Genomic DNA, 25,053 nt, shown 5'->3' with positions numbered 1-25,053 from the left:
CTGCAATAATTAGATTCACAAAGCTGTGATTTGCTCAGTTAATTCTGCAAAAATGTCCTTCTAAAGATCTGTAATCTGTGGTGTCAATAAGACATTATTATATCTGGGTCAAAGATTTAAAGGTGTGTTATGTAGCTGTGTTGTCACAAACAAATTAATACCAGTATTTATACCACGGCTTGGCTGAATTCCCTATTGGGACACGTTCTGATCTATCACTCTGCTTCGCATTGTGGACGCATTACAAAATAACAAACTGATGGTGATTACCAGTATTGCATTTATTTATGTTTTCCAGTGCTTGTAATAAAACACCTGGAGCAGAAAAGCATCATGCAGACAATGCAAAGAAATACAGGGAAACACTTTGTATCATGCCTCATCATTACACTGCTGTTCTAGAAGTCTGGAAGGATTTTTATTTCTTCAGAAAACACACAAAAAAGCACCTTAAACATTCCTGGAATATATATATATATATATAGAGAGAGAGAGAGAGAGAGAGATAAGGGCACTGAACTCTGGATGTCTTATCAAAGAGAACTGGCATTTCCACAGCCAAACACGAAAAGATAAGAAGTGCAGGTAGTTTAAAATGCTAGTCTTGTAGTCATTCTTAAACGTAGGGACAAAACTACCTAATTCTTATTGATATATTTTCAATATATTCAAGTTTCTGTCCCAGATATCTGTAAAAATAACATGTTCTCTGCCTCACCTTCAACTCAACAATAATAGTGCAGCTAGGACACAAACATGAATGTGACCGCTAACATGGAGCATTTTGCTCTGTCATACATGAGTTCAGTCAGATTGAATTGTGGTTGGTTTCCTGGTTATATTACGCCTATATTTCACTAACACACACGTTCTTCTCTGCTTGCTTATCAAATCAATATTTGATTATTGCTATGCATATCTTCAAAATACTTTCTTTAACAAAAGTGTTTCTTTCTTCCCGCTGGAAGACAGAACTTAACGCTACTGGGAAAGGGGCGTCTATCTTGCACTGATGACTCACTTGCACTTGTGTTCATTTTTGTCTCGTAGTCACAAGGTGTACTTCTATTGTTCTGTTTTTCGTGGTCCTGGCCACTAATACACAGACATCCAAAACCTAATCCAAACCTAGATACTGTGTATTAAATAATGTGGAGATGCAGGATTCATGCCTCATGCGGAACTGGCTCTGGGCATGGTATTGAAGATGCGGAAGCCCTCTTTGGTGGCAAAGTCCCATGCCAGCTCTGCCACCTGTGCAATGACTTGACTTCTTCTGTCCACATGTCCTGTGGGGCTCTCTCCTGCAGGGGGCGACACACATGGATGAAAAGAAACCTGTCATCCTACTAAGTGTACAATGTCCCACTACAGATACTTTACAGGTACTTTAAATTAGTTCATGAACAGTATTGTGCAAAAGTCCATTCCAGAGACCTTACATTGACAATTTTTTTCTTTTTCAATTTCATTCATTCCATTGTCAACTTATTGTAGTGTCAGTAAAATAATGTACTATGACACAAAATATTCTAAAATTTAACAAAATATAAAATGCATCAGTATGTCTACCCTTTGCCTGGATTGTAACCTCTGTTCTTTAGGGATCTGAGTTTTCTGATCTTCAGGGATATTTTCTATGTCTCTAAGTCAAAAACAACACCATCAGTTGCCCAACATCATGTATGACCAAACTCGTTTCATTGTCTCTGAGGTGTATATGCGGTCATCTGTTACTCAAGGAAAGGTTCACTTTAAGTAAAGAACAAGGCGGTCTATGGTCTTTGCACTATACATACATAGAATGTTGATTGTTGAATGCCAATTGATTGTAGGACAACTCTACTCCCACAGCTACTATCAGAATGTCTTTGTCATGGAACAATGTGAAAGAACTAAGAGCTTTGAGTATACACACCTGTGCCAATGTCTTTGCCTGCAACCTGGAGGTTGACTGCCAGGCGGAAGAAAGACAACGCCATGTAGAACTGCCAGTGTGGTATATCCCCCAGTCCCATAGCATGGCTGTACTGCTCAAAGACCTCACCGGCATCAGGAATACCCATCTGAGCCAGGTCTCCTCGCCCAAGTCCTACAGACGGAAAAAAAGACTGAAGTGGTGCCCACTGAGTTCCCTGTTATCACTGCAGGGTACTTTAAATCCCCCAGATGTCGCTGTAGGTCATCCTTTCAGATCAGTGTGATAAGGGAATTGCCCACATGTTCTGGATGTTTCTGTGCATATATTTCTTTAACCATACAAGCAATGATGTGGCCTAACAGCCAAGCTTTTTCCTGTCAATCAATATGCAGATATATTCTGGCAACACAATAATGGAAGGCAGGTGCTGAACTGAAAAGCTGATTTGTCGTGATGCAAAGTGCGCTGCCCTATTTACAATACTGGAATGAGATAGCTGAACTAGCTTTATTATTTACACACTAAAAAAAAGTGATACTTTTCGTGCTTCCCGGTGTTCCCACACATTTAACCCACTCCTTAATGATTGTGCTTCCCGGTGTTCCCACACATTTAGCCCACTCCTTAATGATTGTGCTTCCCAAGTGTTCCCACACATTTAGCCCACTCCTTAATGATTGTGCCATGCTGCTGACCTGGCTGGATGGGCGAGTCCGGCGGCAGATAGTGGGCCAAGCAGAGAGAGGCCACATCCGTGAGCGGATCCCCCAGAGCACACTGATCCCAGCCCAGCACAGCCGTCACCTGAGGCTTCACCGCGTCAAAGACCAAGGCTGCTCAGTCTAACAAGCAGAGGAAAGCCACCCTCACCAGTTACTTCATAGTAACCAAAGCATATACCATACGTAACATGCCACCGATAGTTAAATCAATAACATCAGGAGATAAATCCTTCCTAATGTATGTTCCATGCATTACATATGTGTATGTGTGTCCATCCCACCTGAGGTCTCCGTGCACCACTTTAGCTTGTTGCTCCTTGGGGAGATGCACCGGGAGCCATATCATCAGTCTCTCCATGGCTGGGATGGGTGGGTGTGCACTAGCTCTGTAGCGCTGGCTCAACCTCGCCAACAGCTGCTCCACTGGCTCTATACGGAGTGGGATTAGTCATGTACTCAAAACATACCGTGTACATGTCAAATCATCCATTTATTTGCATGATCCAGTAGTGGTTGAATGGTATGACAAACATATCTACAACCACTCAACGCCGTATCCTGATCTTGGAGTATCAAGTAAAAGGGGTAGTGTATGTTACTAAAACAAAAGTCTTGCCATTTTTGTCCAGGTTTGCAGTGTTGGGCTCCAGACGGTGTATTTGGCAGAGGGTTTGGATCATGGCTCCATACACTGCTCTCCTCTCGTCTGGCTTCAGGTCAGGCAGAGACGGGTTCTGGAACACCCGGCCTCCTCTGTGTTCCAGCAGCAGAAAGGGGCTGCCCAGCACACTACACCAGTACATCAAATAAGAGAAAATAATCAGTTTCCACAACACATTACACCTAAATATGTGCACCTTAACTGTCCCAGTCTACTTCTGTGCGCATGTGTGTGTGTGTGTGTGTGTGTGTGTGTGTGTGTGTGTGTGTGTGTGTGTGTGTGTGTGTGTAACCATCAAGCTCACCTAGTGTCCTCACATAGCTGTAAAACTTTAGGAACTGGGACCCTTGATCCTTTAAGTGCAGTCAGTGTTCTGAAGAAAAATAGAATTCATTTCAAAGATTTAAGTTTTACAACATGCACTTAAAAACAAAAATCTTAACTACACTAACAGAGACATTATCACTAACCTTTGTTCTCTCTTCGCTGCCTGTATGTGAGGTGTCATCTTGACGACCATCTTTTGTGCGCTGCTATTGAGGAGGTATGTGTGCTGTGAAGAGCTATGGCTTATCTTCTGCACTGTCACTGGATCTAAGAGAAAACCACAGTACGAGTATGCTGTGTCAAGTGTTGGTATCAGCAATAACACGTGAGCCAACTCCTTTCAGCACACCACACTTCACCTTTTCACAAAGTCTGACATTCAGTGGTGTTGCTTCTCTGAACAGTGCTGGTACCTGTGCCAGGCCACTGGATGGCTTCCCTGAGGTAGTGAATGAGTCGGTCCATAGGCAGCTGGTGCTGGTGCTTTTCGATCAAGCGTGCCTCAGGGACATGGCCAGACAGAGGGAACCCAAGCACCTCCTCCAGCTCCCTTATGGCTACAGCAGGATCCCCCACCTTTAGAGACGGAACAGTGCACAAAATCTGACATTACCCATGTAACCTAGGCCTGATGGGTCATAAAAATAAATGACCCTCTACACTGCTATTGAGTTTACACACGGAGTACATGAAAGCATAGAAATGTGGAATAAATGAAAGCATAGATAAGTGGGACACGTTAAATTTAGAAGTGTTTTCTGAAGGGCAACACAAACAAACTAAATATGCAAATTGATTCACGGTGAACAGTCACAGTATGATATCCAGGGAGGCCAAATCTAATTTGGGCGAGTGGGTCACGTTATGTCAGGGGAAATGGCTGAAAGTGCCTCACCTTGATACCTCGCATGCCCACCCGGGCTGCAGCCGCCACATTCACTGGCAGGTCATCCAGGAACACGGCCTCCTGTGGCAGAATCCCCAGTCTGTCTGCACAAAGCTCATATATCCTGGGGTCAGGCTTGCATAGACCCACTCTGCAAGACTCTACTATCTGAAAATGAATGGACACCACAAACACCACACAGCTCGGCAAATGTTATACGGCTTTAGAAAATATTACAGAAATGAGAAATTCCCGATTAACCACCACAGTCCATCTACACAGCCTATGGATGTGAAATTCCAAAAATGGGCAAAGTTTTGCGGGATTTTTCACAAACTTCCTCCTGCAACCAAGCCCAATAAGGAGTAACAACAAACCAAAGGAGCAAAAGAAACTGAAAAGAAAAAGAGGAAGTGGTGGCTATTGATCAGAGAGAGGGAAGAGCACCAGAGAAAGCCAGTTCTATTTTTGTCTGTCTTTATTTTCAGTTTCTGTGTCTTCAACTCACCACATTGAACATTCTCTGGTCTAGTGGCAAGTAGGATTCCCCGCTGGGCAGTAGAAAGTTGTTGCTGAGCACAGCAGTCTTCAGGCCATTGGCACGGATGCTCTGGACTGCCTCCATCATGGCTGGCAGAGGCTGCCTCATGGCCCCGCTGGTCAAAGCCTTGAGGAATGAGTCCATACTGACCGCACATCCAGCCTGCACAAACAGACATGAGAAAGCGGTGGCAGAGAACATTTAACAAAAGATTGAGTGGACCATTTCAAAGAACTCAGGATAAAACCCAAACCACCATAACTACATTAGACTGCAATGCAATGAACCTCTGTGTGGAGGGAAAGAAGCCATCCTTCATCTACAAGTCAACAAGAATTTACAAATATTTTTATTTTACCGAGCCACACCACCCGCCTTGTGAAATACTGTAAATTTTACAATGCCTTCCGAACTTGTGATTGTTTTAAAAGTATGACTCACAATTATGCTGCATTCATTATTGAAGGCCTTCAGAAACTCCTCTTCACCCAGCTCTCCTCTCATAAACCTTTTCCAGATGCTGGCTTCACCACCCGTTCTAATGGCACTGCCAACGGTGCCAGGTGGCACACCATTCCTCTCCTCCCACTCTAAAAGAAAGAATATAAAGACATAAAAAATCACCCTAAGCTTTGGAAATAAGATGCAGTCGACCATAGTTTATCCCAGGAAGAGAAAGAGTCTTATTCTTAGTTCACTGACCTTTCGCCTTTGGCATGGGAGGCGGTATCAGCACGCCATACATGTCAAATATGACAGCCTTATAGGGTTGAGTGCTCAGGTGACGTAGTTGTGATTGCCATGTCACAGTGCACAGGCGCACAACACGACGAGAGAGAAGCATCGTCTTAATACTGCAACATGCCATGTCACACTATGAACTAATCTGAGGACAGGGATAATACACATTACATATAATGAACACATCAGCAATCATCAGGTAGCACCTTGTACTATAGGGTGCTATACATTGATTTGGATCAGTCCAAATCTTATAGTTTGTAAAAAAATGGCCCCAGTGATTTTGAATAACTTCATGCACACAGTACAACCAGGTCGTGTTTTACTCAGACTCCAAATTTTTAAAGCGACATGACAGTGAAAGGAGGTCTTTTTTAATGACAATATATCTGTAAACTCTTTGAAGAAGGAAGGCCTTATGTAGTCTCAGCCTAAGTGTTTGAATATGACACAAATTACAGGACTTATCTTCTGTTTCAGCGTAGTAGAGAAATACAAATCTCTTTGGATAACTGGCATTTCTCACATCGAAGTCCACATAAAATAAAATACGCTACAAACCTAGCAGATATCGTCGTTATTGTCGTTATCTAAAGGCTTAGATTTATAGCCCTGCAATTTTGTTACACCGTCATGTCAATCTTTACGACAAAGGCTCCATAAGGGCTTAAGCAAGGTTCACTTGTAACTGGAATGACGGGAGTTACAAAGGCGGATCACCCTCGCAAACTGCATTATTGAAAGAGTATAAATTCAGTTTATGCGTGCTGTGGTCATTGTCGATTATGGACTAACTTCACCTCTCGGTGGTTTCAGCTGCTGAGACACTTCCTCACAGACACTGTAAAATGACATTTACCCAAGATCATCTGCTTTCAGGTTTTCACATTTTCACTTCACTAACGCCGATTCTTCTTTTCACTCAAACGTGGCATGACTATAACAGCACAGATCCACTCCAAGATTTCCAAAACATCCGTCAGATTTTGTCCAACTACGTACATGCTCAACTTCTGTCACGTGGTGATGTTTGGTCACGTGAAACTAATCGCTTCCAATATTAGTATCAAAATAAGAGTGGCTGACAATAAAAGCTTCCCTCCATTGTAGGCTTAGGTTTAGCCTGTTTTATTTGTTGAAAACGTCACTTCATAAACTATGTGTTCACAGATGAATCGTATCCTTTTTCAAAACCATTAAAAGTGTGAAGAGAAGTAGAACAGTTGCTGACTACATGCTATATAATATACTCTACACAGCTGTTGTAGGTATGTTTATTTTGGTAGTCAAGTGGAGTTTAATGTTACCTGTCTCCTCTCCAAAATGGTGGTAACACAAACTCACATTTTAAATACAGTAACAACACAATTAATTCAATATACTTTATTTACATCATATAATTCCAACCTCTATGTGAAATGTGTGCAAAATGTGTTTAAATGTCTAAAAGCATCAACAGATAGAAAAAGCAACATCAGGATATGTTTTGAGAACACCTCATAAAATGTTCAACCTTTCGATTTGACCATTTTGTAATATGTACTGCTTACATTAATACATATTTAAGACCAACACTGAGCACAGCATTCAACATTCAAATTCAGCATGTTCAACAGCAGCTGGGAGGTTTGCCATTTGAAACTCTCAGGTCATTTACAAGACAGAATTTCCCTTTGTGTGTGTGTGTGTGTGTGTGAGAGTGTGTGTGTGTGTGTGTGTGTCTGTGGCTGCCCGTGGCTGCCCATGGTTTTCCCCTTTTTTACACTCAGATAGGTCCTTCTCTCTGAACTTGCTGTAGTTTCGCTGTGGCGGTATGGCAATAAAAAATGCTCGAGACAGGTGTGGGTCAATAACAGCTCTCAGCAGGTGTCTACCTTTGGCTGTGCGGCATCACCACAGCAACAATCCCAGTCAAGACTCAATCCCAGCTGTGTACCCAGTCATACTAATAGGATCGTTCTCTTCCCTTACTTAACTGCACATGGCGTCACATAGCCTATGCATTCATATTTGTCTCCGCATGTGGGATGGCTGACTCCACCAGAGTCACACAAGCAGCATTGCTGTTATGTCAGAATGGGAGAACACTGTCTGGCTTGGGAGTCTCTTTTCTTTCGGTCGCACACATGTGTGGCTGTGGCCTCACACGCCCTGAAAGCGCTCCACACTCCGCAGAGCGGAGTAATCTCTCCCTTTCTGTGAGCGCAGGAGGGGAGTCTGGGTGTCCGCGTCCCGCTTGGTCCCAGTGCTCAGGGAGCGGAAGTGCTGCTGTGTCCAGCCATAGACCAGGCAGTTCAGCAGGCCCTGAGAGGCAGAGGTGAAGGCCTGAGAAGAGAGAAGGAATAAGAGACTTTGTCTTTGACACATACAAAAATAAACTGTAGAGAAAACAGACAGAAGAACAAATGTAGAAAGGCTGAATGCAACAACCGCTGTAACTATTCTGTTTCAACATTATAATTTTTTTACTGTTAGTTGCTAGTCTTGTTGCCATGGTTACTCACCTGCAGAATGTAAAAGACAACTCCCACACCTCCTTCTACAGCCTCTGGTTTAAAAAGCATCATGGTGGCCAAGAACGTTGCTGTAATAAATGCAAAATGTTTGACGGAGTGTAGCACTATATATTTGTGTGCACTGCACACATGAACATAGTAACTTCAGAATCATAGGTGCACAGTGTGTGTATATGAAGGCATTTGATATGGATGTATGTATATTAGTTTGTGTAGGCACAGGCATTGCGTAGTGATTCCTTTTTGTTGCCTATGCATGTGCCTATGTTTGCTGCCACTGTATGTGCTCTGCTCTGTATCATCATCATCATCATTGTTTATTCAGGGAGAAATTGACTGAGCACAGGGCTCTTTTGCAGCAATGCCCTGATTGAGGCTACATAGTACAGAAGAACAATACATAAACAAACCATAACAAAACGAAACAGACAAAATAAATTTAAAAAAAAAAACACATTAAACAACTCAGAAATTAAGTATAAAAAATAAATAAATAAAATAACATAAAGAATGAAGGTGTGTACCCGGGCCCCAGCAGCAGAAGAATGCGGAAGGGTAGAGGATCATGCGACGCTTCAGCACGCCCAGAGTGGCCCATTGCTGGTCGCCAAAGAAACCGTGAGAGGTTACAAAGCGTCTGTACAGGGAACGCGCTTTGGCCATCAGCACCTGAACAAAACAACAGCACAAATACACCCATCTTTCAGAGTGTGCAGTGGAGGCACCATCACCGACATTCAAGTGATGTTAAGGTTTGTTGTCTCCAATGGGAGAAGACTGTCTTGGATTAAGGGAACTGCTGCATCACACAGCCATTACAAGACATCACAATAAAACACACTAAATACACCTTAAATAGGCACACATTGCAAACATAACCCTGACAGTAATGACAGTAACACATCTCTCACTTTGAATGCTTGCACAAGCACACAAGCAGTTGGTAGAACCTGCAGTTATATTAGGTCTTCCCTGATCTAATATAAGCAGGCAAAGCATAAAAATAAGAAGCTGCTTACTCCATTGGATATAAGTTTAAATTTAAAGTACTTGGCAGACACTTTCGTCCAAAGCGACTTATAAAACATATTTGAAAACCCCCTGGATAAGTGAAACTACTTGACACACTTTGCACAGTCAATCAATCACTCACCACGATGCCCAGCAATGTGATGAAGAACGTGGCGAGAAAGATGGCAACGCTGTAGATGCGGGTGAACCTGCAGGCCGCGGCCTCGACCTCCCCCTCCAGCCCAGTGCTCAGGTAGACCACGTCAGTGTGCATCAGCAGACACCTGCAACAACAGAGCACGATTACCTCAGTGACACTTTAATGCCAGCATGTTAATAGAAGGGCATCTACAGTACATAGTTGTAAGAGTGTGTGTGTGTGTGTGTGTGTGTGTGTGTGTGTGTTGTAACACATAAGAGTAGGTTTGATCTTCATACACATACCTGTAGGGTTTGGTATAGTTTGTGTAACACTGCTTCATGTTGCCAGTGATGAAGACAGGAGCTGTTAGCAGGACAGGCAGCACGCTGAATATAGACAACAGAAAAAGAGAAAGAGGAAAAAAGAAAGACCACACAAGAATCTGTTATTGAATAAGCATGTGGGATGGCCATCTTAAATGTACCATTAAAATCAAATTTTCCAATGATTTCACATTGTTTGTTACCTATATGTCATTGTTTTGTATATGTATCGTATGTCAACCATGTTACGAGGTAAGGTAACATTCGTACGCTAGAGGTATACTATTAGTATGGAGAGAAATGTATAAGTGTTGGATCAGAATGCCAATACTCACCATGAAATGATTGCAGTTATTGTGCTGAATGGGTTTGTATCGGCTGGACACTAAGAAGGAGAAGTAGGTAATTTAAAACCATGAAAAAGAGGGCGGCTAAAACATTCACAACATCCTCAATCTTCTCTTGTGCTTGGCATACTGCTTCTCAGATTTTAAATAAATTGCCACGGTTTCGTTGTCAACCGATGACTGTGGCACAGTCATAAGTCTTATGACTCTCATAACCAGAACACGATCAGATCACGCGTGTACGCATCAAGGTGACAAACTGTGTTACCAGACAACATTGCTTTAAACAGCAAATGCTCATCACCTGTCCAATATTGTTGCTGTTGATCACAAGTAATTTAAAAGAACAGACACTGTGGCATACGTTTATCCCTGATGTTTATCAGCAGTTACATAGGTCTGACTGTGGGGTAACCAGAGCACCTCTGGGATGGTACAAGTACCTGCGCTGGAATGCCATTTATTCGCCTGTGGTTCTTCTCATTTAAGTCAGTGTACAGCGCTCCGACGTAGTTTAGAGTGCAGAAGAATGACGCCATGTACAACATCTGTGGGGGCAAACAAAAGAGAGAGTTTAAGAAAAAAAATATCTGTGATCTGTGCTACTCATCATTCTAAACATACCATGTACCGTTTCAAGTGTGTCTCAGGATGAAAGTGAACATTAACTCTTTTTTTCATGGATGTGCAATGAGTGAACAAGATGAACGGAGAGGGGTTGGGATTCCCCTGGTGTTTCTCAAACACACCCATTTACAGATTGGCTGACTGGCCACTCCGTTTACTTTCAGTTTACATGACATTTGACACCTAAAGGAATGCCACAGATTGCTCAAATACAGAAATAAATGAACACCACATGATGATTATGACTAAAATATATATATTTTTACTCTATATGGCCCATGTCAAAACTAGAACAATGTAAATACATAGAGCTAGGAATTCCCACCAATCTTCCTGTTTCTCCTGTAAGCGGGAAACAAACATAGTGGCTTGGACCAAGCCATAAACAATCCCAACCAACTAACACAGCACCTCAGGCGGATGGAAGGGAGGGGTGTAATTTGATTGGCTGTTGAATATCAACAACCTTTGGTGAAACCAAAACTGTATCACGGACTACACCTTTAAGTCACCAAATGCTACTGGGAGACCCGAGCCTAGTGTATAACCCCAGTCAACCTTATGTACGCCTTGCCATGTGTGGTTTCTATTCATTTTCAATCACAGTTCACACACACAACACAAAAGGAAATGGCTCATGTCAAAATTAGAACATTGCAAATACATAGAGCTATGAATTCCCATCAATCTTCCTGTTTCTCCTGTAAGCGGGAAACAAACAAATCAACAACCTTTGATGAAACCAAAACTGAATCGTGGACTACACCTTTAAGTCACCCAATCACAGTTCACACACAACACACAAGGACTGGATCCAGAAGCCGTTCACTTTGAATGAACAAATGACATTGGAGCAGTAAGTGAAACTAGACAAGTGAAAAAAACGGAGGGCACCTGGAACATCACGAGACAATGACTCACGCCACAAAGGGCATGAAAAATAACCCCTCACTGACTGCTGGCAAGCCCTTAAAACATACTGAGCGTGCACTGATAAGGCATTTGCAGCATATGTGAAGGACAATTGTCAGTAATGCACTGTACACATGCTTCCTCATGTGTCCATACTGATTACCCAGCAACTTGTCAACGATATATTGGTCTTATCAGTAAAGGGTGAAAGTCAATGTTGTACACGTGCTGCAAAACAAATACTGTGTGCGAACCCGAGGTATCTGTGTTCACAGTGGATAAAGAAACTCCAAGTGTTCAGTGTATTTGGAAACCACAAGAGGTGTGGTGAAGACAAGACGTTCCTGGTGTTCTACTAGATGAGGAATTCATATTTCAAATGCCCCTGGTCATCCAGGGTACACCGTAGTAGACCGTTGTGTTTCAGTGGTAAGTTCAGGTTTAATTCCTGTTTAATTCTTGTTCAGGAAATCAGAAGTTAGTGAAAATGAAGAGTTAGGCCTCCCTCTTCCAAAACAGCAGTCACTTTCAGCTTGAAATAACCAATAGTACACAAAGAATGAACAATATTTATCTGGATTCTTGCAATTCCCAAATGGCTGGCATCTCCCATATGTTCTCAATCATGTCATTATCAAAAATCTTGTAAAATCTCCAACGACTGAAATCCCTGAACAAGTCACAGCCCATCTGATTCAAATACAGTAGTATATTGTCAACACAATATAGATGAATACAGATCTACATTGACATTGGCAAATGTATTTCCTTAATGACTGGTGCCAAGGTAATACTTTATTACAGTCCAAAAGTCCTGAAACATTCCATGCCCTGCAGTCTGATTCTTCAGGAAGTAGGTCAGGAACTCTCATCTGGCCTTCAGTGAGTCAAAACAACCACTAACAACAATAGCCACAGCCTTGTTCAATCAAACCAGCACTATTATACTCTGTGTTCTTTTGTGCCAACGGGGTGCAGAACTCAGATCCCCAAACTGAGATGAGGCTGTTAGATGAGAGCTGAAAAAAAAACAAGCTTGTTCATTCCCCTCAACAACATTCTTTCAGACATGAGGAATGACATGCCCGCAGCAGATAACAAGAGTCCACTGGACAAATGACTGATAAACGCAGAGGGATCACCAGCCTGTGGTTGGGACCCGCTGTTTCAGGCCAGTGAGCTGTGACCGGCTTGGCGTGACCCTACGACCTTATGAGATTGTACACACTCCAGTTTGTGGACATACACAAGCATATATTCACACACACACACACACACACACACACGCACACGCACACACACACACACACACAGAGACACACACACACACACACACACACACACAGACACAGACACAGACACAGACACACACACACACACAGACACAGACTCACACACACAAACTCAAACACAAAACTCACCACTCTAAGCGGAGCTACAAATAGGGTCCATCTTTCCTGTCTACACCAACAATGACCACGTGAGGGGAACTAAAGAACTAGGCCAAATCATTTATTAATTTATCATCAAAGACAATTACATCAGGGGGTGAGAAAAAACCCCCGAAGAGGAGTAGGACATTTGCTGCTCTACTTCAACCAGTTGCCCCAGTTTCAACTCGATAAAGACGCCATTGACATTTTTGGGGGGTTTCCTGCGGGTGTTGGATCTGTGTCTGGATTGGGAGGTTCCATTTGCTTGGGCTACTAAAACATGTATCTTCAGTATGAATGTTTTATGCCATAGTCATTATATCAAATTCAGATAGAAACCAGATGACCTCAGGATTCGCCCACAAAACAAAATGAAAAAGACACGATCCACTCAAACAAGCGCATTCTGTATCCTGACTATAAGAGAAGCGTGTCATCTAAAAAAGCAGATCATTGATATTGACCCAGAAAGAGCAATAAACTATTGGTCTGAATAGCCTCCTCCCTCTCCGCAGGGTTTTCCCAAACAAGACACAGATGTTGAAGCCCAGGGTGAGCTGCTTGCCACTACACGTTAACTATGCCAACTTGGAATGCCGCTTTAAGAACTTGTGATGCGGGTGTGGCACAGAACTCGTGATGCCTACAGGACTGACATCTAAGAATGAAAACGAAAGCAAAGCGTTCCAGACTATTTGACAGTGGCACACTATGCTTAGCACATCACCTGTGTAGTACAGAGCCTATTGATTATCTTACCTGCCTAACACCAATTAAGGTGTGCAGATATCGAAGCATATGCCCCAAAATGAACACCTCTCACTGCTTTGTATGTCGATTGTAATAACTCCATAGCTAAGCCACTGCATGACCTACAATTAGTGTATGTTTCAAACTCTCAAATTGTAGCCTAATAGGTAAATGAAGGCACTCAAGCCCCATAGCCAGTGTGCACTCATGCTCTCCAAACACAGGTGCGTTCACCTCTGACTTCAGGAGATCGCCTCTTACCTGTTCCACTGTGTGGAGGTTGTAGCAGGTGGCACTGCTCTCACAGCCGTGACTGAAGAGAAAGGCCCCAAGCAGCCAGCTCACCGCCAACAACAGGTCCGCCACACTCAGCAGGAGCAAAGGCTTCACCTGAGGGGAGAGAGAGAGAGAGAGAGAGAGAGAGAGGGAGGGAGAGAGGGAGAGGGAGAGAGAGAGAGAGAGAGAGAGAGAGACAGACAGAGAGAGGGAGAGACAGAGAGAGAGAGGGAGAGACAGAGAGGGAGAGGGAAAGAGAGAGAGGGGGGGAGAGAGAGAGAGGTAAGATGTTAACATTACAATTAAATGAATGAGGTAGGTTTGACAAACAGGAGTGGTTAGTTGTCTTTGTATATCAATGAATTATTACTTTCCTTTGCGATAAAATATAATTTTTATGTTGAGGTCCAAAAGTGAAACATCGGAAATTAAATAAGGGTGATGGTGGAGCTCTAGCATTTGATTTTCTTACTGAACCATTACCTACACCTATACGAACTCTTCAACTCACCTCAGCTTTTCTCATCAGTCTCTGGATAAATGTGTACAGAATGATAGAACCTGCACCCATAAAGCTACACGAAGAAAGAGGAGAGAAGAAGGGTGCATGTTTGAACTCTGTCAACAGTTGCATTGTTGTACTGATCAAGTAGTGCTTACTGTTGTTCTATTCAAGTCTCACCTCAGAATTGCCATGACCAGTTGAATCCATCGCACCGCTGAGTAAACCTAAACAGAGCAGGTAATAGAATAGAACCGGCATGAAAACAATTATTCTATTATATAATGTATATTAGAAGAATTGTGCCATGTAAACTTGAATATTTTACACATCAATGCATATCCTTCCACCACACGTTAATGAGAACTTTCACTCAACATACAAACACGTGCTAATAATTCAAAACCAGAGGAGATAACTTGTCAAAGGAATATGCCACGCTACTTACTGAAGTCCAATTTTCAGCCGGGGATGTTGTATTGTGTTGGGTGTTGTTGGAAATAAAACTCAGCATGGCTGATAATAGTCTGCGAAGTGTCTGGTTTGGCTTCTTACTCGGATAGTTATTTCAGTTTTGGATGTTGTTACGCGGGAGTCCTCTCCAAAGACTTTCAACAGCGTGCTTGCGCTCCCGTTAAAATATGAGGTACAGAGACAACGCGACAACCCAGTCATGCATAACAAAGCATGTCACTGCCCCGTAGCTCCACCCGCTTGACGCACGTAGAATGAATGGATCACAACAACTTTCCCGACAAATTAAACTGGAGAGAAAACATCGCAAAATGTGTGTTTGTTCACTAAAAGCACTGTCGTCTGTATCTTTTTAGGATGACAACCAAATGTAACCACGCGGATATGAAGATTAATTGTAAGATGATAACTAACTTTTGTAAGACAAACAAGGCTATTTATCACAAATCCAACAGCTCCCTGAAACTAAACCCCCCTTTATCTTTATATCAATACAGTAAGCCACAGACTCTCAAACTCTAATTGGTCTGCTATGACTTCATGAACTTCATTAGAATTGCTTTTCATTGGTAGAGCTACACCTGCAGAGGGCAGTTGAATATATAGCTATTCGATAGATAGATTTCTCTCTTTTCTCTTTTCTCTCTCTCTCTCACACACACACACACACCACACACACACACACACACACACACACACACACACACACACACACACACACACACACAGGTGAGTCCCTGCAAAAAAAAAAAAAAGTGTTGTATGGATCTTCAAAGGGCAGTTTTATGTTGTAGGATTGTAATCCATATACAGTGAAAAGTTTCCCAGAAAATGGTCCAGTCTCATTACTGATGGAGAACAATGGAAAACTGATACATCCATGCCTGTACACTGTGGCTGGGTCTACTGGGGGTCTGGGCCTGTGAGGATTTCACTTCATCAACAACATAACTCAACCATGTGTTCACACACACATGCACAAATGGACACACACACACACACACACACACACACACACACACACACACACACACACACACACACACACACACACACACACACACAGTGCTGCTGAACACTCAAGCATAATGTGGGAAACAGTTATATAGGGTTATAGGGTAATGAGGTAACAAGAGGTGATTGCGGTTCATTGAGTCCTTTCACGTAAACTGCCACTGATGGCACACAGCCTGATTCTGATGGAATGAATGGTATTTGAGTAAAACTTCAGGCTAAATCTACATTAAAGTACATTTACATACATATACATTCATTTCTGAAACACTATTGTATAGAACATGTTTTCTCTCATTAACAACAAGAATGGAGTAAATACATTTTAACACAGAGTAAACAATCTGAAGTGCAGCTTTTGTTTTCTTTGTTTATTTGCTTAATATTTGTAATCTCTTCCCAGCCCTGGGAAACCCCTCTAGGTTATAGGGTGGTCTAGATAGACGTATGTATTGATACAGAAAACCCTTTCCCACCTTCACACTCAAGTCTTATCAGTAGAAGAAAGCTAAACAGAAAGCTTGCTTGATACACCGAGGGCACAGGCTGACAGGCTGACACAGGCAACAACACCATGTCAGCAGTGATATGCCACAGTCATTCAGTTCTGCACTGTTTATTTTGCACTCGCAATGGTCCTTCACTCAAGGGTTTTTCACATTGTCAAACACTTGTCAGATATCTTTCATATGGTCCTGTCATGTAGTTATTAGAAATTAAATGATTTATTACATCATCGTCATTTATTTGGGTAGCCTATTTTAGACAATTTACCATTTGACTAATCCTAGCCCATATATCCTAGCCCTAACCCTCATCCTTTATAACCCCCAACGATAGGCTTGCCATAACTCTACCTCTACCTTCATCCTGAGGCTAATCCTGTTTGCTCAGGGTAAGTGACAGGCACCAAACAGTCACAGATAAAAATCTATCTTAACAGTTATTACAGGAATGCCTTTGCCTCTCTTGTTGATAGTGAAATGCATTTGCTTATGATGAAACAAGAAAAGCTATATATGGATGTCACCTGGACATGGATTCTAGCAATTTTACAGTGAAGAAATACGTTTATTTTCTTTTTTTAAATAATTTATAGGGTGTACTTTAGAAAACCTGCCAGGTGACTTAATAACACTTGACAGGTGTACACCCTCATAGAAAGTAAATTTTAACTAATGTACCCTGATGTTACCTAGTCATCAATATTTCAGAATACTCTCAAACATTTCAGACATGGAGTTTCCACAGACTGGTGGGTGTACTGCATTGTACTTTCCATTGGTGTTCAACTGATCAGGGAATGTTTTGTGACACTATATTACTATTATGTAGTGCAGAGAATGAGGAACTGGTCAAAGTGAAGACTTCTAATCCTCTTTGTGTGTAAGGAACATCCTACTACATATTTGGTTAGGCTCTGCCATGACAATGCAGGCTCTGTCAAGCATGAACACTTCTTAAAAGCTTTGATAACCTTACAGTTATTCTTAAAGGCTTTGCAAAGTCATGAATCATAGTAATATTTCATATAGAAGTATTTCACACTCAAATCACTGTTGTGAAATTTTGAAAAAAGACTAGTTTACCAATAGCAAATGCCAGAAACGTCATGGTCATAATCTAGTGCCTTTTCTCACACAATATGCTACTCTGATTACTATCAACGCTTGAACTTCAAACATCCCCTGTGTGCTCAAATATGTAATAACACCATCAAATAGTGTAGTGTATTTGGGTTCTTCTGAAATGATGAGTCGTAACGTCGCTCTCAATTTGGCCAGAAACTCTTAATTGTGACATGGACAGAACAAAAAATGCACATACCTCAATGGCAGGAGGGGAAGTCACCATTCACACTGACGGACACATTTATGGTGGATGGATAACATAAAGAGACTTACACCGGCATTAAATAGCATAACACACAGGCGAAACGATCACACACCTAGACTAGACACGAGGGATACACAACCTGACCGCTACAGCACAATCAACACAACACAACACCCGATGCATGCTGAGAAGCTGTGCAAGAGTCTCTCGCCCAGAAGTACCGTTAGCTCACCCCCTCATCAGAGGCTTCACTGTGACTGAAGTTTGGAACTGAATGATCTACCTCAGTAATTATCACATGCTGTGAATCAGTGTCCTCTCCCTGCTCTGAAACCCAAACAAACATGAACCCCACTCTGAGCACTGATGCCGTGACGAGGCAGCCCAGAGCCGGCGGACGTCACAGGCGTGGTGCGGTGCCCTTGTGAGGGGACCGGACCTAAACAGAGACTTCACAGAACGATGGCAGACGACCCGAGATCACAAACAGGCACATTGTACTGCCGACAAGCGAGTGTGGCGTTACATAACAACCTCACATGAATTTCCTGGCCTCTAATGTTATGAGTGTTCCCTTCTGTCATGGGGGCACAAAGTGTTCACCATCAATCCTGTATCTATGCTCTTGTGTGACAGCAGTAGGAGAATCTGCTAATGGATGCACAGGGGAAATCCGTGCATTCTGACTCTCATTCAGGTTGTGGAATACCTCTGCTGTTTAAGACAATGGTCCGAGGCAAGTGACATGATGACAGCTTCAGGTCACACCTCAGCAGCCACATCGTTGCCATTCTGGCAATAAGCTACTACATTTATTGACAGTTGACATTATTGTCCAACGGTTCTAAACCCTCTTGTGACATAGGGGTTGACAAAAATCTGTGCTCATTTGAATGAATATTCCCAATGGTGATTTATGGCACAGATATGGTTGTATGGCTGATGCCAAACCTGCATGTGTAAACAATGTAAAAAGATGAAGATGCATCAATGTTATAGCCATGATGATCACTGCAGTTTGTTATGTCAGACACAGATACTTGATACATGGAATGATGTATCCATGGAAGACCACAGATTTCACTAGAACTAATAGCAGACATGAGGTTGGAGAAAAAAATATACGATTTTGACTTTGTTCCTCTTCTCGTTTACTCTAGACAAAGGCTCAAGCGAAAGGAGACTTGCAAGGGAAAGTCATATCTGACAGTGATTCTGATGAATATGAAGTTCACTCGGCATTGAGAGACTACCTCAAACTCACCACAAATGTGTCACAGTAATGGTGGAAGCCACACTGCATTTTGGTGCTGTATTTTTAGACTTTCCAAATATTCTATGGAGGTCTCTCACAAAACAGAAAAAATGTTCATGATGTTCAATGTTAAAAAATCTCACGATGGACCAAGAGTAGAATCATGACCATGTTACAGCAACTTCATGGTTCAAAGCTGTTTGAGAGGAAGGGGGACCAACCTGCATGGAAAGGTCAGACGTAACTGAGAGGATGATTCAACAACATCTGACTGAACTATTACTGACTGCCTACATCTGACCACAAATGACTTCATATTTATAGTCAAACCACACTGAGCTATTCTTGTTGTTTCAACTTCCAAACAATTCAGAATAGAGAACAATCTTTTTAGAGAACATGAACATTTCTCTGACTGAGCTTCCTGATCAACATACATCACATAACATTTGAGGACCAGTTCCAAAGCCATGTGATACTCACTATGCCCCCATGGCTGTGGGGAAGATTATCCATGTGTTTGACAGCGTATTAATAACAACTTCAATGTAGATATTCCTCATGTACTATTATAGTTTAAGGCTGAGCCACATCTTTTTCATTAACACAAGAAAACATGTGCAACCATCCTGTCCATTTGGCTAACTCATATTCGAATTTGAAGGTCAGCATGGATCATGTTAAGTGCTGTTTGTACATTAAATAATAATAATAATAATAATAATAATAAAAGATATTTTACCTGTTACCACAGTGACCTATATAGCACAATCTAACCCCATATGAAGTGTTGCACCTCCACTTCTATGATTAGCTGCAGATATGGTTCTATCTAATGGTGAAGAGCTGCTATTCAAACACAACACAAACCAGTTGTTTCCATTTTTATTATGGGCTAATGTAGGCAATTAATAAAATCACATATTATAAATGCTAAAAATAAATAAAAACATAATGTCTCAACTCAGCGAGATAACTTGAGTAAAATAAAACACTATAAAAATATTTCAAAATCTTAGTTTTAAAAACAGATTGTGCCTATGTAAAAAGATTTCTCAGGGCAACCATATCTTTAACCTCCTTCTCGTAAAGGTCGGGTAATTCTCCAACAGATGACATTATCATTCTGACAGTGCTGATTCCACGAAGCTTGTGCTCATACTCGATTAGCTGTTTCCAGAAACCGCTGTTTGGTCTGATTATTGGCCTGCGAGCTTTGACCCAACCGTGGGCCTCGATCAGCGACATGTCTCTGTACTTCATCAAATACGCCAGACAAAGCGTTGAAGACCGACTCACACCAGCGTTGCAATGTACCAACGTCCGACCCCTCTGCTCTTCGACACAGTGAATTTTATCAGCAATTGCGTCAAAATGGTCTATCATTTGTGTCGAAGGTGAGTCCACAACTGGTATACGAATGTGTTCAACGGCTGGTGTGGCGTTGTTCACAGTGTTCTCAGTGGCGTTGATGATGCAGGTGATCTGGAGGCAGGACACGACTGCACTGTCACTAGCCGCCCTGGCACTTCCAAGGTAAAGATTCTCGGTGATCTGGGCCAGACCTGAGAGTTTCTGTGTCACTGGTGGAAATGCCATCGTTTTTCTTACCACCGGTGTGTTACCAAATGTTTGTTTTAAGTATGTTTACACTCCAGTGACCTAAATACCCTGAACCAGAAACAAAACACTTTTTTTAGTAGCAGGTAGGTCCTTCCAACATAGGCTTTATGTCATTACTTATTTGTACATGTTGGGTGTTGCCCGCCAACGTGCTTTTGACATTCTTCAAACATTTTGCTTCAATTGTTGCTAGCTAGCGATGAGCAGAACAATTGTTAGTTCATTCAGATTTGCCTATTTTTGCAGTAGACTACACACATTACTTACTTGTCAGTATATTGGTATTCTCATTCTTAGCCGTGGGCAGCAGGTTGTTGACATTTCGTTGAAACTTTTAAGAATAAAACATTGTGGTGGTCACTCTCACTGCAGATGTTGCATTTCCTTGTTCATTACGGGAACTCGAAGAGACTATTTTAAGAGAAAACGCATTCGTCTCGTCATTGTCTTATTCTAACATGCTGGTTATAGACTACTCCAGCGCTCCCTGCTGGTTAAATTAAATACTGGCGAATGCTTCAGAATTGTTGCGAACCCCCTGACTGCAGGGAGCCGATCGGGACTGGAAAAGAGGAAATGTTTAAAAAAATTCGTATGGAGATAGAACCTATCAGCAGTACTCTTGAAGACCATATGAATTCTAGACTTTGGAAATATTCCTTGACCTGTTTTAAAGCCTACTCGCCATAGTTATGGCCAATTAGCATCCATGTTGATAATGAGAGTTTGTGTTAATTAGCAGTGAATGCTCTGTTTAAGCTTATCTGCCTGACTGCCTCGCTAATAATGGGTGTATTCGGTACACTGGGTATGCTGATCTCAGAAATGTAGCTGTAGCCTACTGCATACACCCCAGTGCAATCAGAGGGGCAGATGTGATAGGGAAGTCCATTGTTTTCAGCACCCCTCACACAGAAGCAGGTGTGTTTCAGGCTGTCAAATGGGTAATTACAGGTCACCATCCGCATCCCAATATCCCTCACTCACTGACTTACTCTCTCTCTTTCACACACACACACACACACACACACAAACACACTAATAGACTATGTGTGGGTTACACTATTACACCCTACTTTCTATTTAAGCTGTAGCAACTGAATTTGCGAGTGAATGGCCTATATAGCTCGGGGCACGCTTCATTCATCTTTGCTGGACTACACAGATGGTCGGCGAGTAAAAACCCATTCAGTTGCTCATTTTCATTGTGTGACAATCATGCCAGCTGGACTCCTCGAACTCGCACGTGCTGCATCTCTCTGACATCTGCAGACTGGGTAAGTGATCCCTACTTCCTTTGTTCATCGGGTTACACCCATTGTTTATCCAACTACTCATTTAACCGACGTCTGCCTAGCCTGTTCGGCTCTTTATTCAGAAACCATGATCGTTACGAGCCCTTATTTGTGTAACTTCCAACAGAGGCCTATTCTATTACACCAAAACCTGCCACCGTTTTGTACTCAGTGTTTGTTGAACTTGATTTAGACAGGCAACTCATTTGAGAGGCAAAATGTTTTGTGTAACCAGCCAGAACATAATAGCCTACAAGAACACAAGCTTCCCTCTAATTCAACAGTCAATAGGCTGGCTATCTAACCTCAAACTTCGTCCTCTCTAATGAATAGTTCATGGCTATGTAGGTCAATATATGGGGATAGGCCTATAAGTAAATTCAAATGTATGAAATGTAAATCTACCGGACTAGAAACCTAACACCACTGAGGTCTGATAAATGCAAAATAAATGTAAGGAACCGCTGGAGATCACATTATCAGCTTGCATTTATTATAGGCTACTAGCTTACTGCTGATTTCCATGCGGTTGCCTTGGATACCTGTCTCTAAAAAAATCCGTCCTGTCTGAGCCTGACGACCAACCTACTTCATAGCAGCTGGTCGACACCACCAAGAGAAGAGATGCTGAGATAGGCTGCGTTGGGAGGAGTTTTCCCAGCGGACTGATCTGAATCATTTTCAACAGCAGTTCCATCCAAGCTCTCACCACATATCGCATTCTGTTCTTCGCGAATATACACCTAGGGCAGAAATCTCCGAATTTTGGCAAATGCTTCGTCTTTACACACCAACGCGGAAATTGAAGGTAAGGTATCAACCTAACCTTTACCACACACGCATAAACACAACACTGGCATACAGATGCTGTATAGCCCCTTTGTAATTATGACAAGGCATATCGACTATCGTTAGTTTTGTATTTAGGCTACGATGCACACGACTACTCCTATTTTCTTGTTACCAATTTGTAGCCTTGGTAAATACGGAAATATAGCACCACATTTGAAATCTAACAATTCATTGATCGATTTCGGTGTTCTGACAGTGCACTTTTAGAAATAACATGATCGATATCGTGATTAGTCACAACGCAATTAAATAGGCTACCGTTGGAAGGCTTATGATAAATGCACAGGATTTGAAGTAATAACAAATATAAAGACCATATTTGTTGAAGGGTGATGATGGTTTTAGTGACGACCGTAGTGGACGTGGTGGCGATAACGACAATGTGAGAGCGAAATAATTGGTTCATCTAGGCTATACGTAGGCCTAATTGTATTCTCATTATTTATACTATAAAGCATTCAATATATCACCAACATTTCCTATTGTTAAGTATTTACGTCAGTGGAATCTTAAATATAAGCAAAACAAAGGGCCGGGTGAATACAGAACCATCGTTTTTCACTGACAAATTAGTATCAAGAATGTGAGATGACTATTACTGGAGTTGGCAAGACACACACAGTAGCCTGCAGTGGTGGTTAAAGCGCGCGTGCACACCACATCAAGCGCGCGTGCTGGTCACCCACAGTTATTGGTAGCCTTTCTTTCTCAGTGAGAGAATTCGGTTGCCATGAGGTGGAAAATGGCTTCTCACAAACAGGTTTCTGTTCCGAATATCTCTTAAAAATTATATACAGTACGTATTTGATTTTCTTACGGTAATTGAAAAGAAGCAATGGCTTCTCAGAAACCGGCTCATTCAAAAACTTTGTGCTTTCATATGGGCTTTTGAGACCATATCATCTATCGCACTATCTCACTTCTCAAAGAAAACACGTGAAGGACTGTCAGGACATGGTTTGATAATTACTAACATGCAGATAGTTACCTGAGTTTATCCACTTTGCGTTGAAGACATCACACCAAGCAGCACCCTGGCCGGTAGCCTATTGGATACATCCGACCTGTAGGCCTACCATATCAGGATTTATAATATTTATTATTTCTAGTTTTACATCAGTTGTGTATTTTTCTGCTGTGGTCTGCAGCAGAGGAGTATTTCTCCGACCTACTATTTCCCACAGCACTGCAGATACCTTTCCTCATAAAATATTTGCAGATTTCCTATTGCTGTCTATCATCTAAGGTCTTGCCAAATGTCTCCCAGCAACTGATCCTGAGATAGCCTACTGGTGTAACATTATATACTGTACACTTTGTCTCATATCTCTAATGCTCATTTCTCCTCTTGTGGATCACACTACATTTGAGGTGTTGGTCATCATACATACAGGCATGTTTTTCATGTTTTTTTTTTACATCTTAGTTATTTATATGCACAGGTAAGGTCTACTGTATGAATGCCTACAAACGGAACCATATCCCAGGATCAAATATTCTGTATGGAAGAACAGTGTTTAGGCCTCTGAATCTGATCCATGATCATAATAGACAGTAAACACCTCCTGAAAGGAATATGTTCTGTGCACATTCAGAGATGAACCTATGAGTTATTGTCCCTTCATTGTAAAATATATTTTTTTTCTTCATGTTTTGTTATCCAATTCAAATGGAAGCAAAAGTATGACATTGTGTAAACTGTTCCATGTTCTGAATCAATGTAAGGGTTCTCTTATTTTATTTGAATAAATCTGACTAATTGTTAAAAACATTTTAGAGACATAGCAGTCCATCCACAGACTTAATAGTGTCAAAATCCGCAGCTAAATCCAGCCCCTGATCCCATAGAAATGGAGAACGGATGAGGATGAAGAGGGAACGGATGAGGATGAAGAGGGACAGCTGCCAACCCCCCCATTGTGAACACCGTTACCTAGGTACAAGTACATTTTTTTCTTTCCTTAAAGGAAACTTACATTAGGTTTATAGTTTAGAACAGGCATTCTCAATCTTGTTCCAGCTCCCCTGCATCTTTGTCTGACTGAACTCATCAGTAGCCCTCTTGA

At 41.9% G+C, this 25,053-nt stretch overlaps 3 protein-coding genes and 1 long non-coding RNA gene across 6 annotated transcripts in view; 1 reads left to right on the top strand and 3 right to left on the bottom strand.

Annotated features, from left to right (window-relative positions):
• Positions 1–260: 260 nt before the first annotated feature.
• LOC122130860 (acyl-CoA dehydrogenase family member 10-like) lies at positions 261–7,057 on the bottom strand. Its single transcript, XM_042705682.1, has 13 exons — positions 6,659–7,057; positions 5,761–5,944; positions 5,500–5,648; positions 5,026–5,220; positions 4,527–4,685; positions 4,045–4,207; positions 3,775–3,898; positions 3,609–3,677; positions 3,260–3,432; positions 2,919–3,072; positions 2,617–2,756; positions 1,919–2,092; positions 261–1,304 (listed from the first exon to the last, which is right to left on the bottom strand). The coding sequence occupies exons 2-13, from the start codon at positions 5,924–5,926 to the stop codon at positions 1,174–1,176; spliced, it is 1,797 nt and encodes a 598-aa protein (XP_042561616.1). The 5' UTR covers positions 5,927–5,944; positions 6,659–7,057; the 3' UTR covers positions 261–1,173.
• Positions 7,058–7,167: 110 nt separating this feature from the next.
• Positions 7,168–24,190, bottom strand: tmem116 (transmembrane protein 116). Of its 2 annotated transcripts, none has more exons than XM_042705680.1 (11): positions 23,976–24,190; positions 14,819–14,865; positions 14,648–14,711; positions 14,122–14,250; positions 10,582–10,686; positions 10,127–10,176; positions 9,771–9,854; positions 9,469–9,610; positions 8,840–8,984; positions 8,304–8,383; positions 7,168–8,124 (listed from the first exon to the last, which is right to left on the bottom strand). In XM_042705680.1, the coding sequence occupies exons 2-11, from the start codon at positions 14,830–14,832 to the stop codon at positions 7,942–7,944; spliced, it is 996 nt and encodes a 331-aa protein (XP_042561614.1). In that variant the 5' UTR covers positions 14,833–14,865; positions 23,976–24,190; the 3' UTR covers positions 7,168–7,941. The 2 variants fall into 2 exon arrangements, with proteins under 2 accessions (XP_042561614.1, XP_042561613.1); XM_042705679.1 differs by lacking the exon at positions 23,976–24,190 and adding an exon at positions 15,087–15,214.
• Positions 20,090–21,255, bottom strand: zgc:153044 (uncharacterized protein LOC751678 homolog). Its single transcript, XM_042705681.1, has 2 exons — positions 21,108–21,255; positions 20,090–20,888 (listed from the first exon to the last, which is right to left on the bottom strand). Exon 2 carries the CDS (start codon positions 20,814–20,816, stop codon positions 20,256–20,258), a length of 561 nt encoding a protein of 186 aa, XP_042561615.1. The 5' UTR covers positions 20,817–20,888; positions 21,108–21,255; the 3' UTR covers positions 20,090–20,255.
• Positions 24,191–24,863: 673 nt separating the features above from the next.
• Positions 24,864–25,053, top strand: part of LOC122130861 — a 1,497-nt gene continuing 1,307 nt past the window's right edge. The window contains exon 1 of one of the 2 annotated variants that reach the window (XR_006151972.1): positions 24,864–24,924. This is a non-coding gene — a long non-coding RNA (uncharacterized LOC122130861). The other variant, XR_006151971.1, reaches the window with a different exon arrangement.

Source organism: Clupea harengus, unplaced genomic scaffold, assembly GCF_900700415.2.
Source record: "Clupea harengus unplaced genomic scaffold, Ch_v2.0.2, whole genome shotgun sequence".
NCBI classification, from domain to species: Eukaryota; Metazoa; Chordata; class Actinopteri; order Clupeiformes; family Clupeidae; genus Clupea; species Clupea harengus.
Note: the sequence above shows the minus strand (reverse complement) of the source record. Positions and strands in the feature narration are given on the sequence as shown.

Bases quoted from the DNA above. Each gene is read 5' to 3' on its own strand.
- LOC122130860 (XM_042705682.1), bottom strand. From the start codon at position 5,926: ATGGCATGTTGCAGTATTAAGACGATGCTTCTCTCTCGTCGTGTTGTG. The intron at 4,686-5,025 runs GTGAGTTGAAGA...ATTCATTTTCAG, and splicing joins ACCAGAGAATGTTCAATGTG to ATAGTAGAGTCTTGCAGAGT. The intron at 2,093-2,616 runs GTCAGCAGCATG...TTCCGTCTGTAG, and splicing joins GGACTCGCCCATCCAGCCAG to GACTTGGGCGAGGAGACCTG.
- tmem116 (XM_042705679.1), bottom strand. From the start codon at position 15,152: ATGCTGAGTTTTATTTCCAACAACACCCAACACAATACAACATCCCCG. The intron at 9,611-9,770 runs GTATGTGTATGA...CTGTTGTTGCAG, and splicing joins AACTATACCAAACCCTACAG to GTGTCTGCTGATGCACACTG. The intron at 8,384-8,839 runs GTACACACCTTC...CATTTATTACAG, and splicing joins CTTCTGCTGCTGGGGCCCGG to CAACGTTCTTGGCCACCATG.
- zgc:153044 (XM_042705681.1), bottom strand. From the start codon at position 20,816: ATGGCATTTCCACCAGTGACACAGAAACTCTCAGGTCTGGCCCAGATC.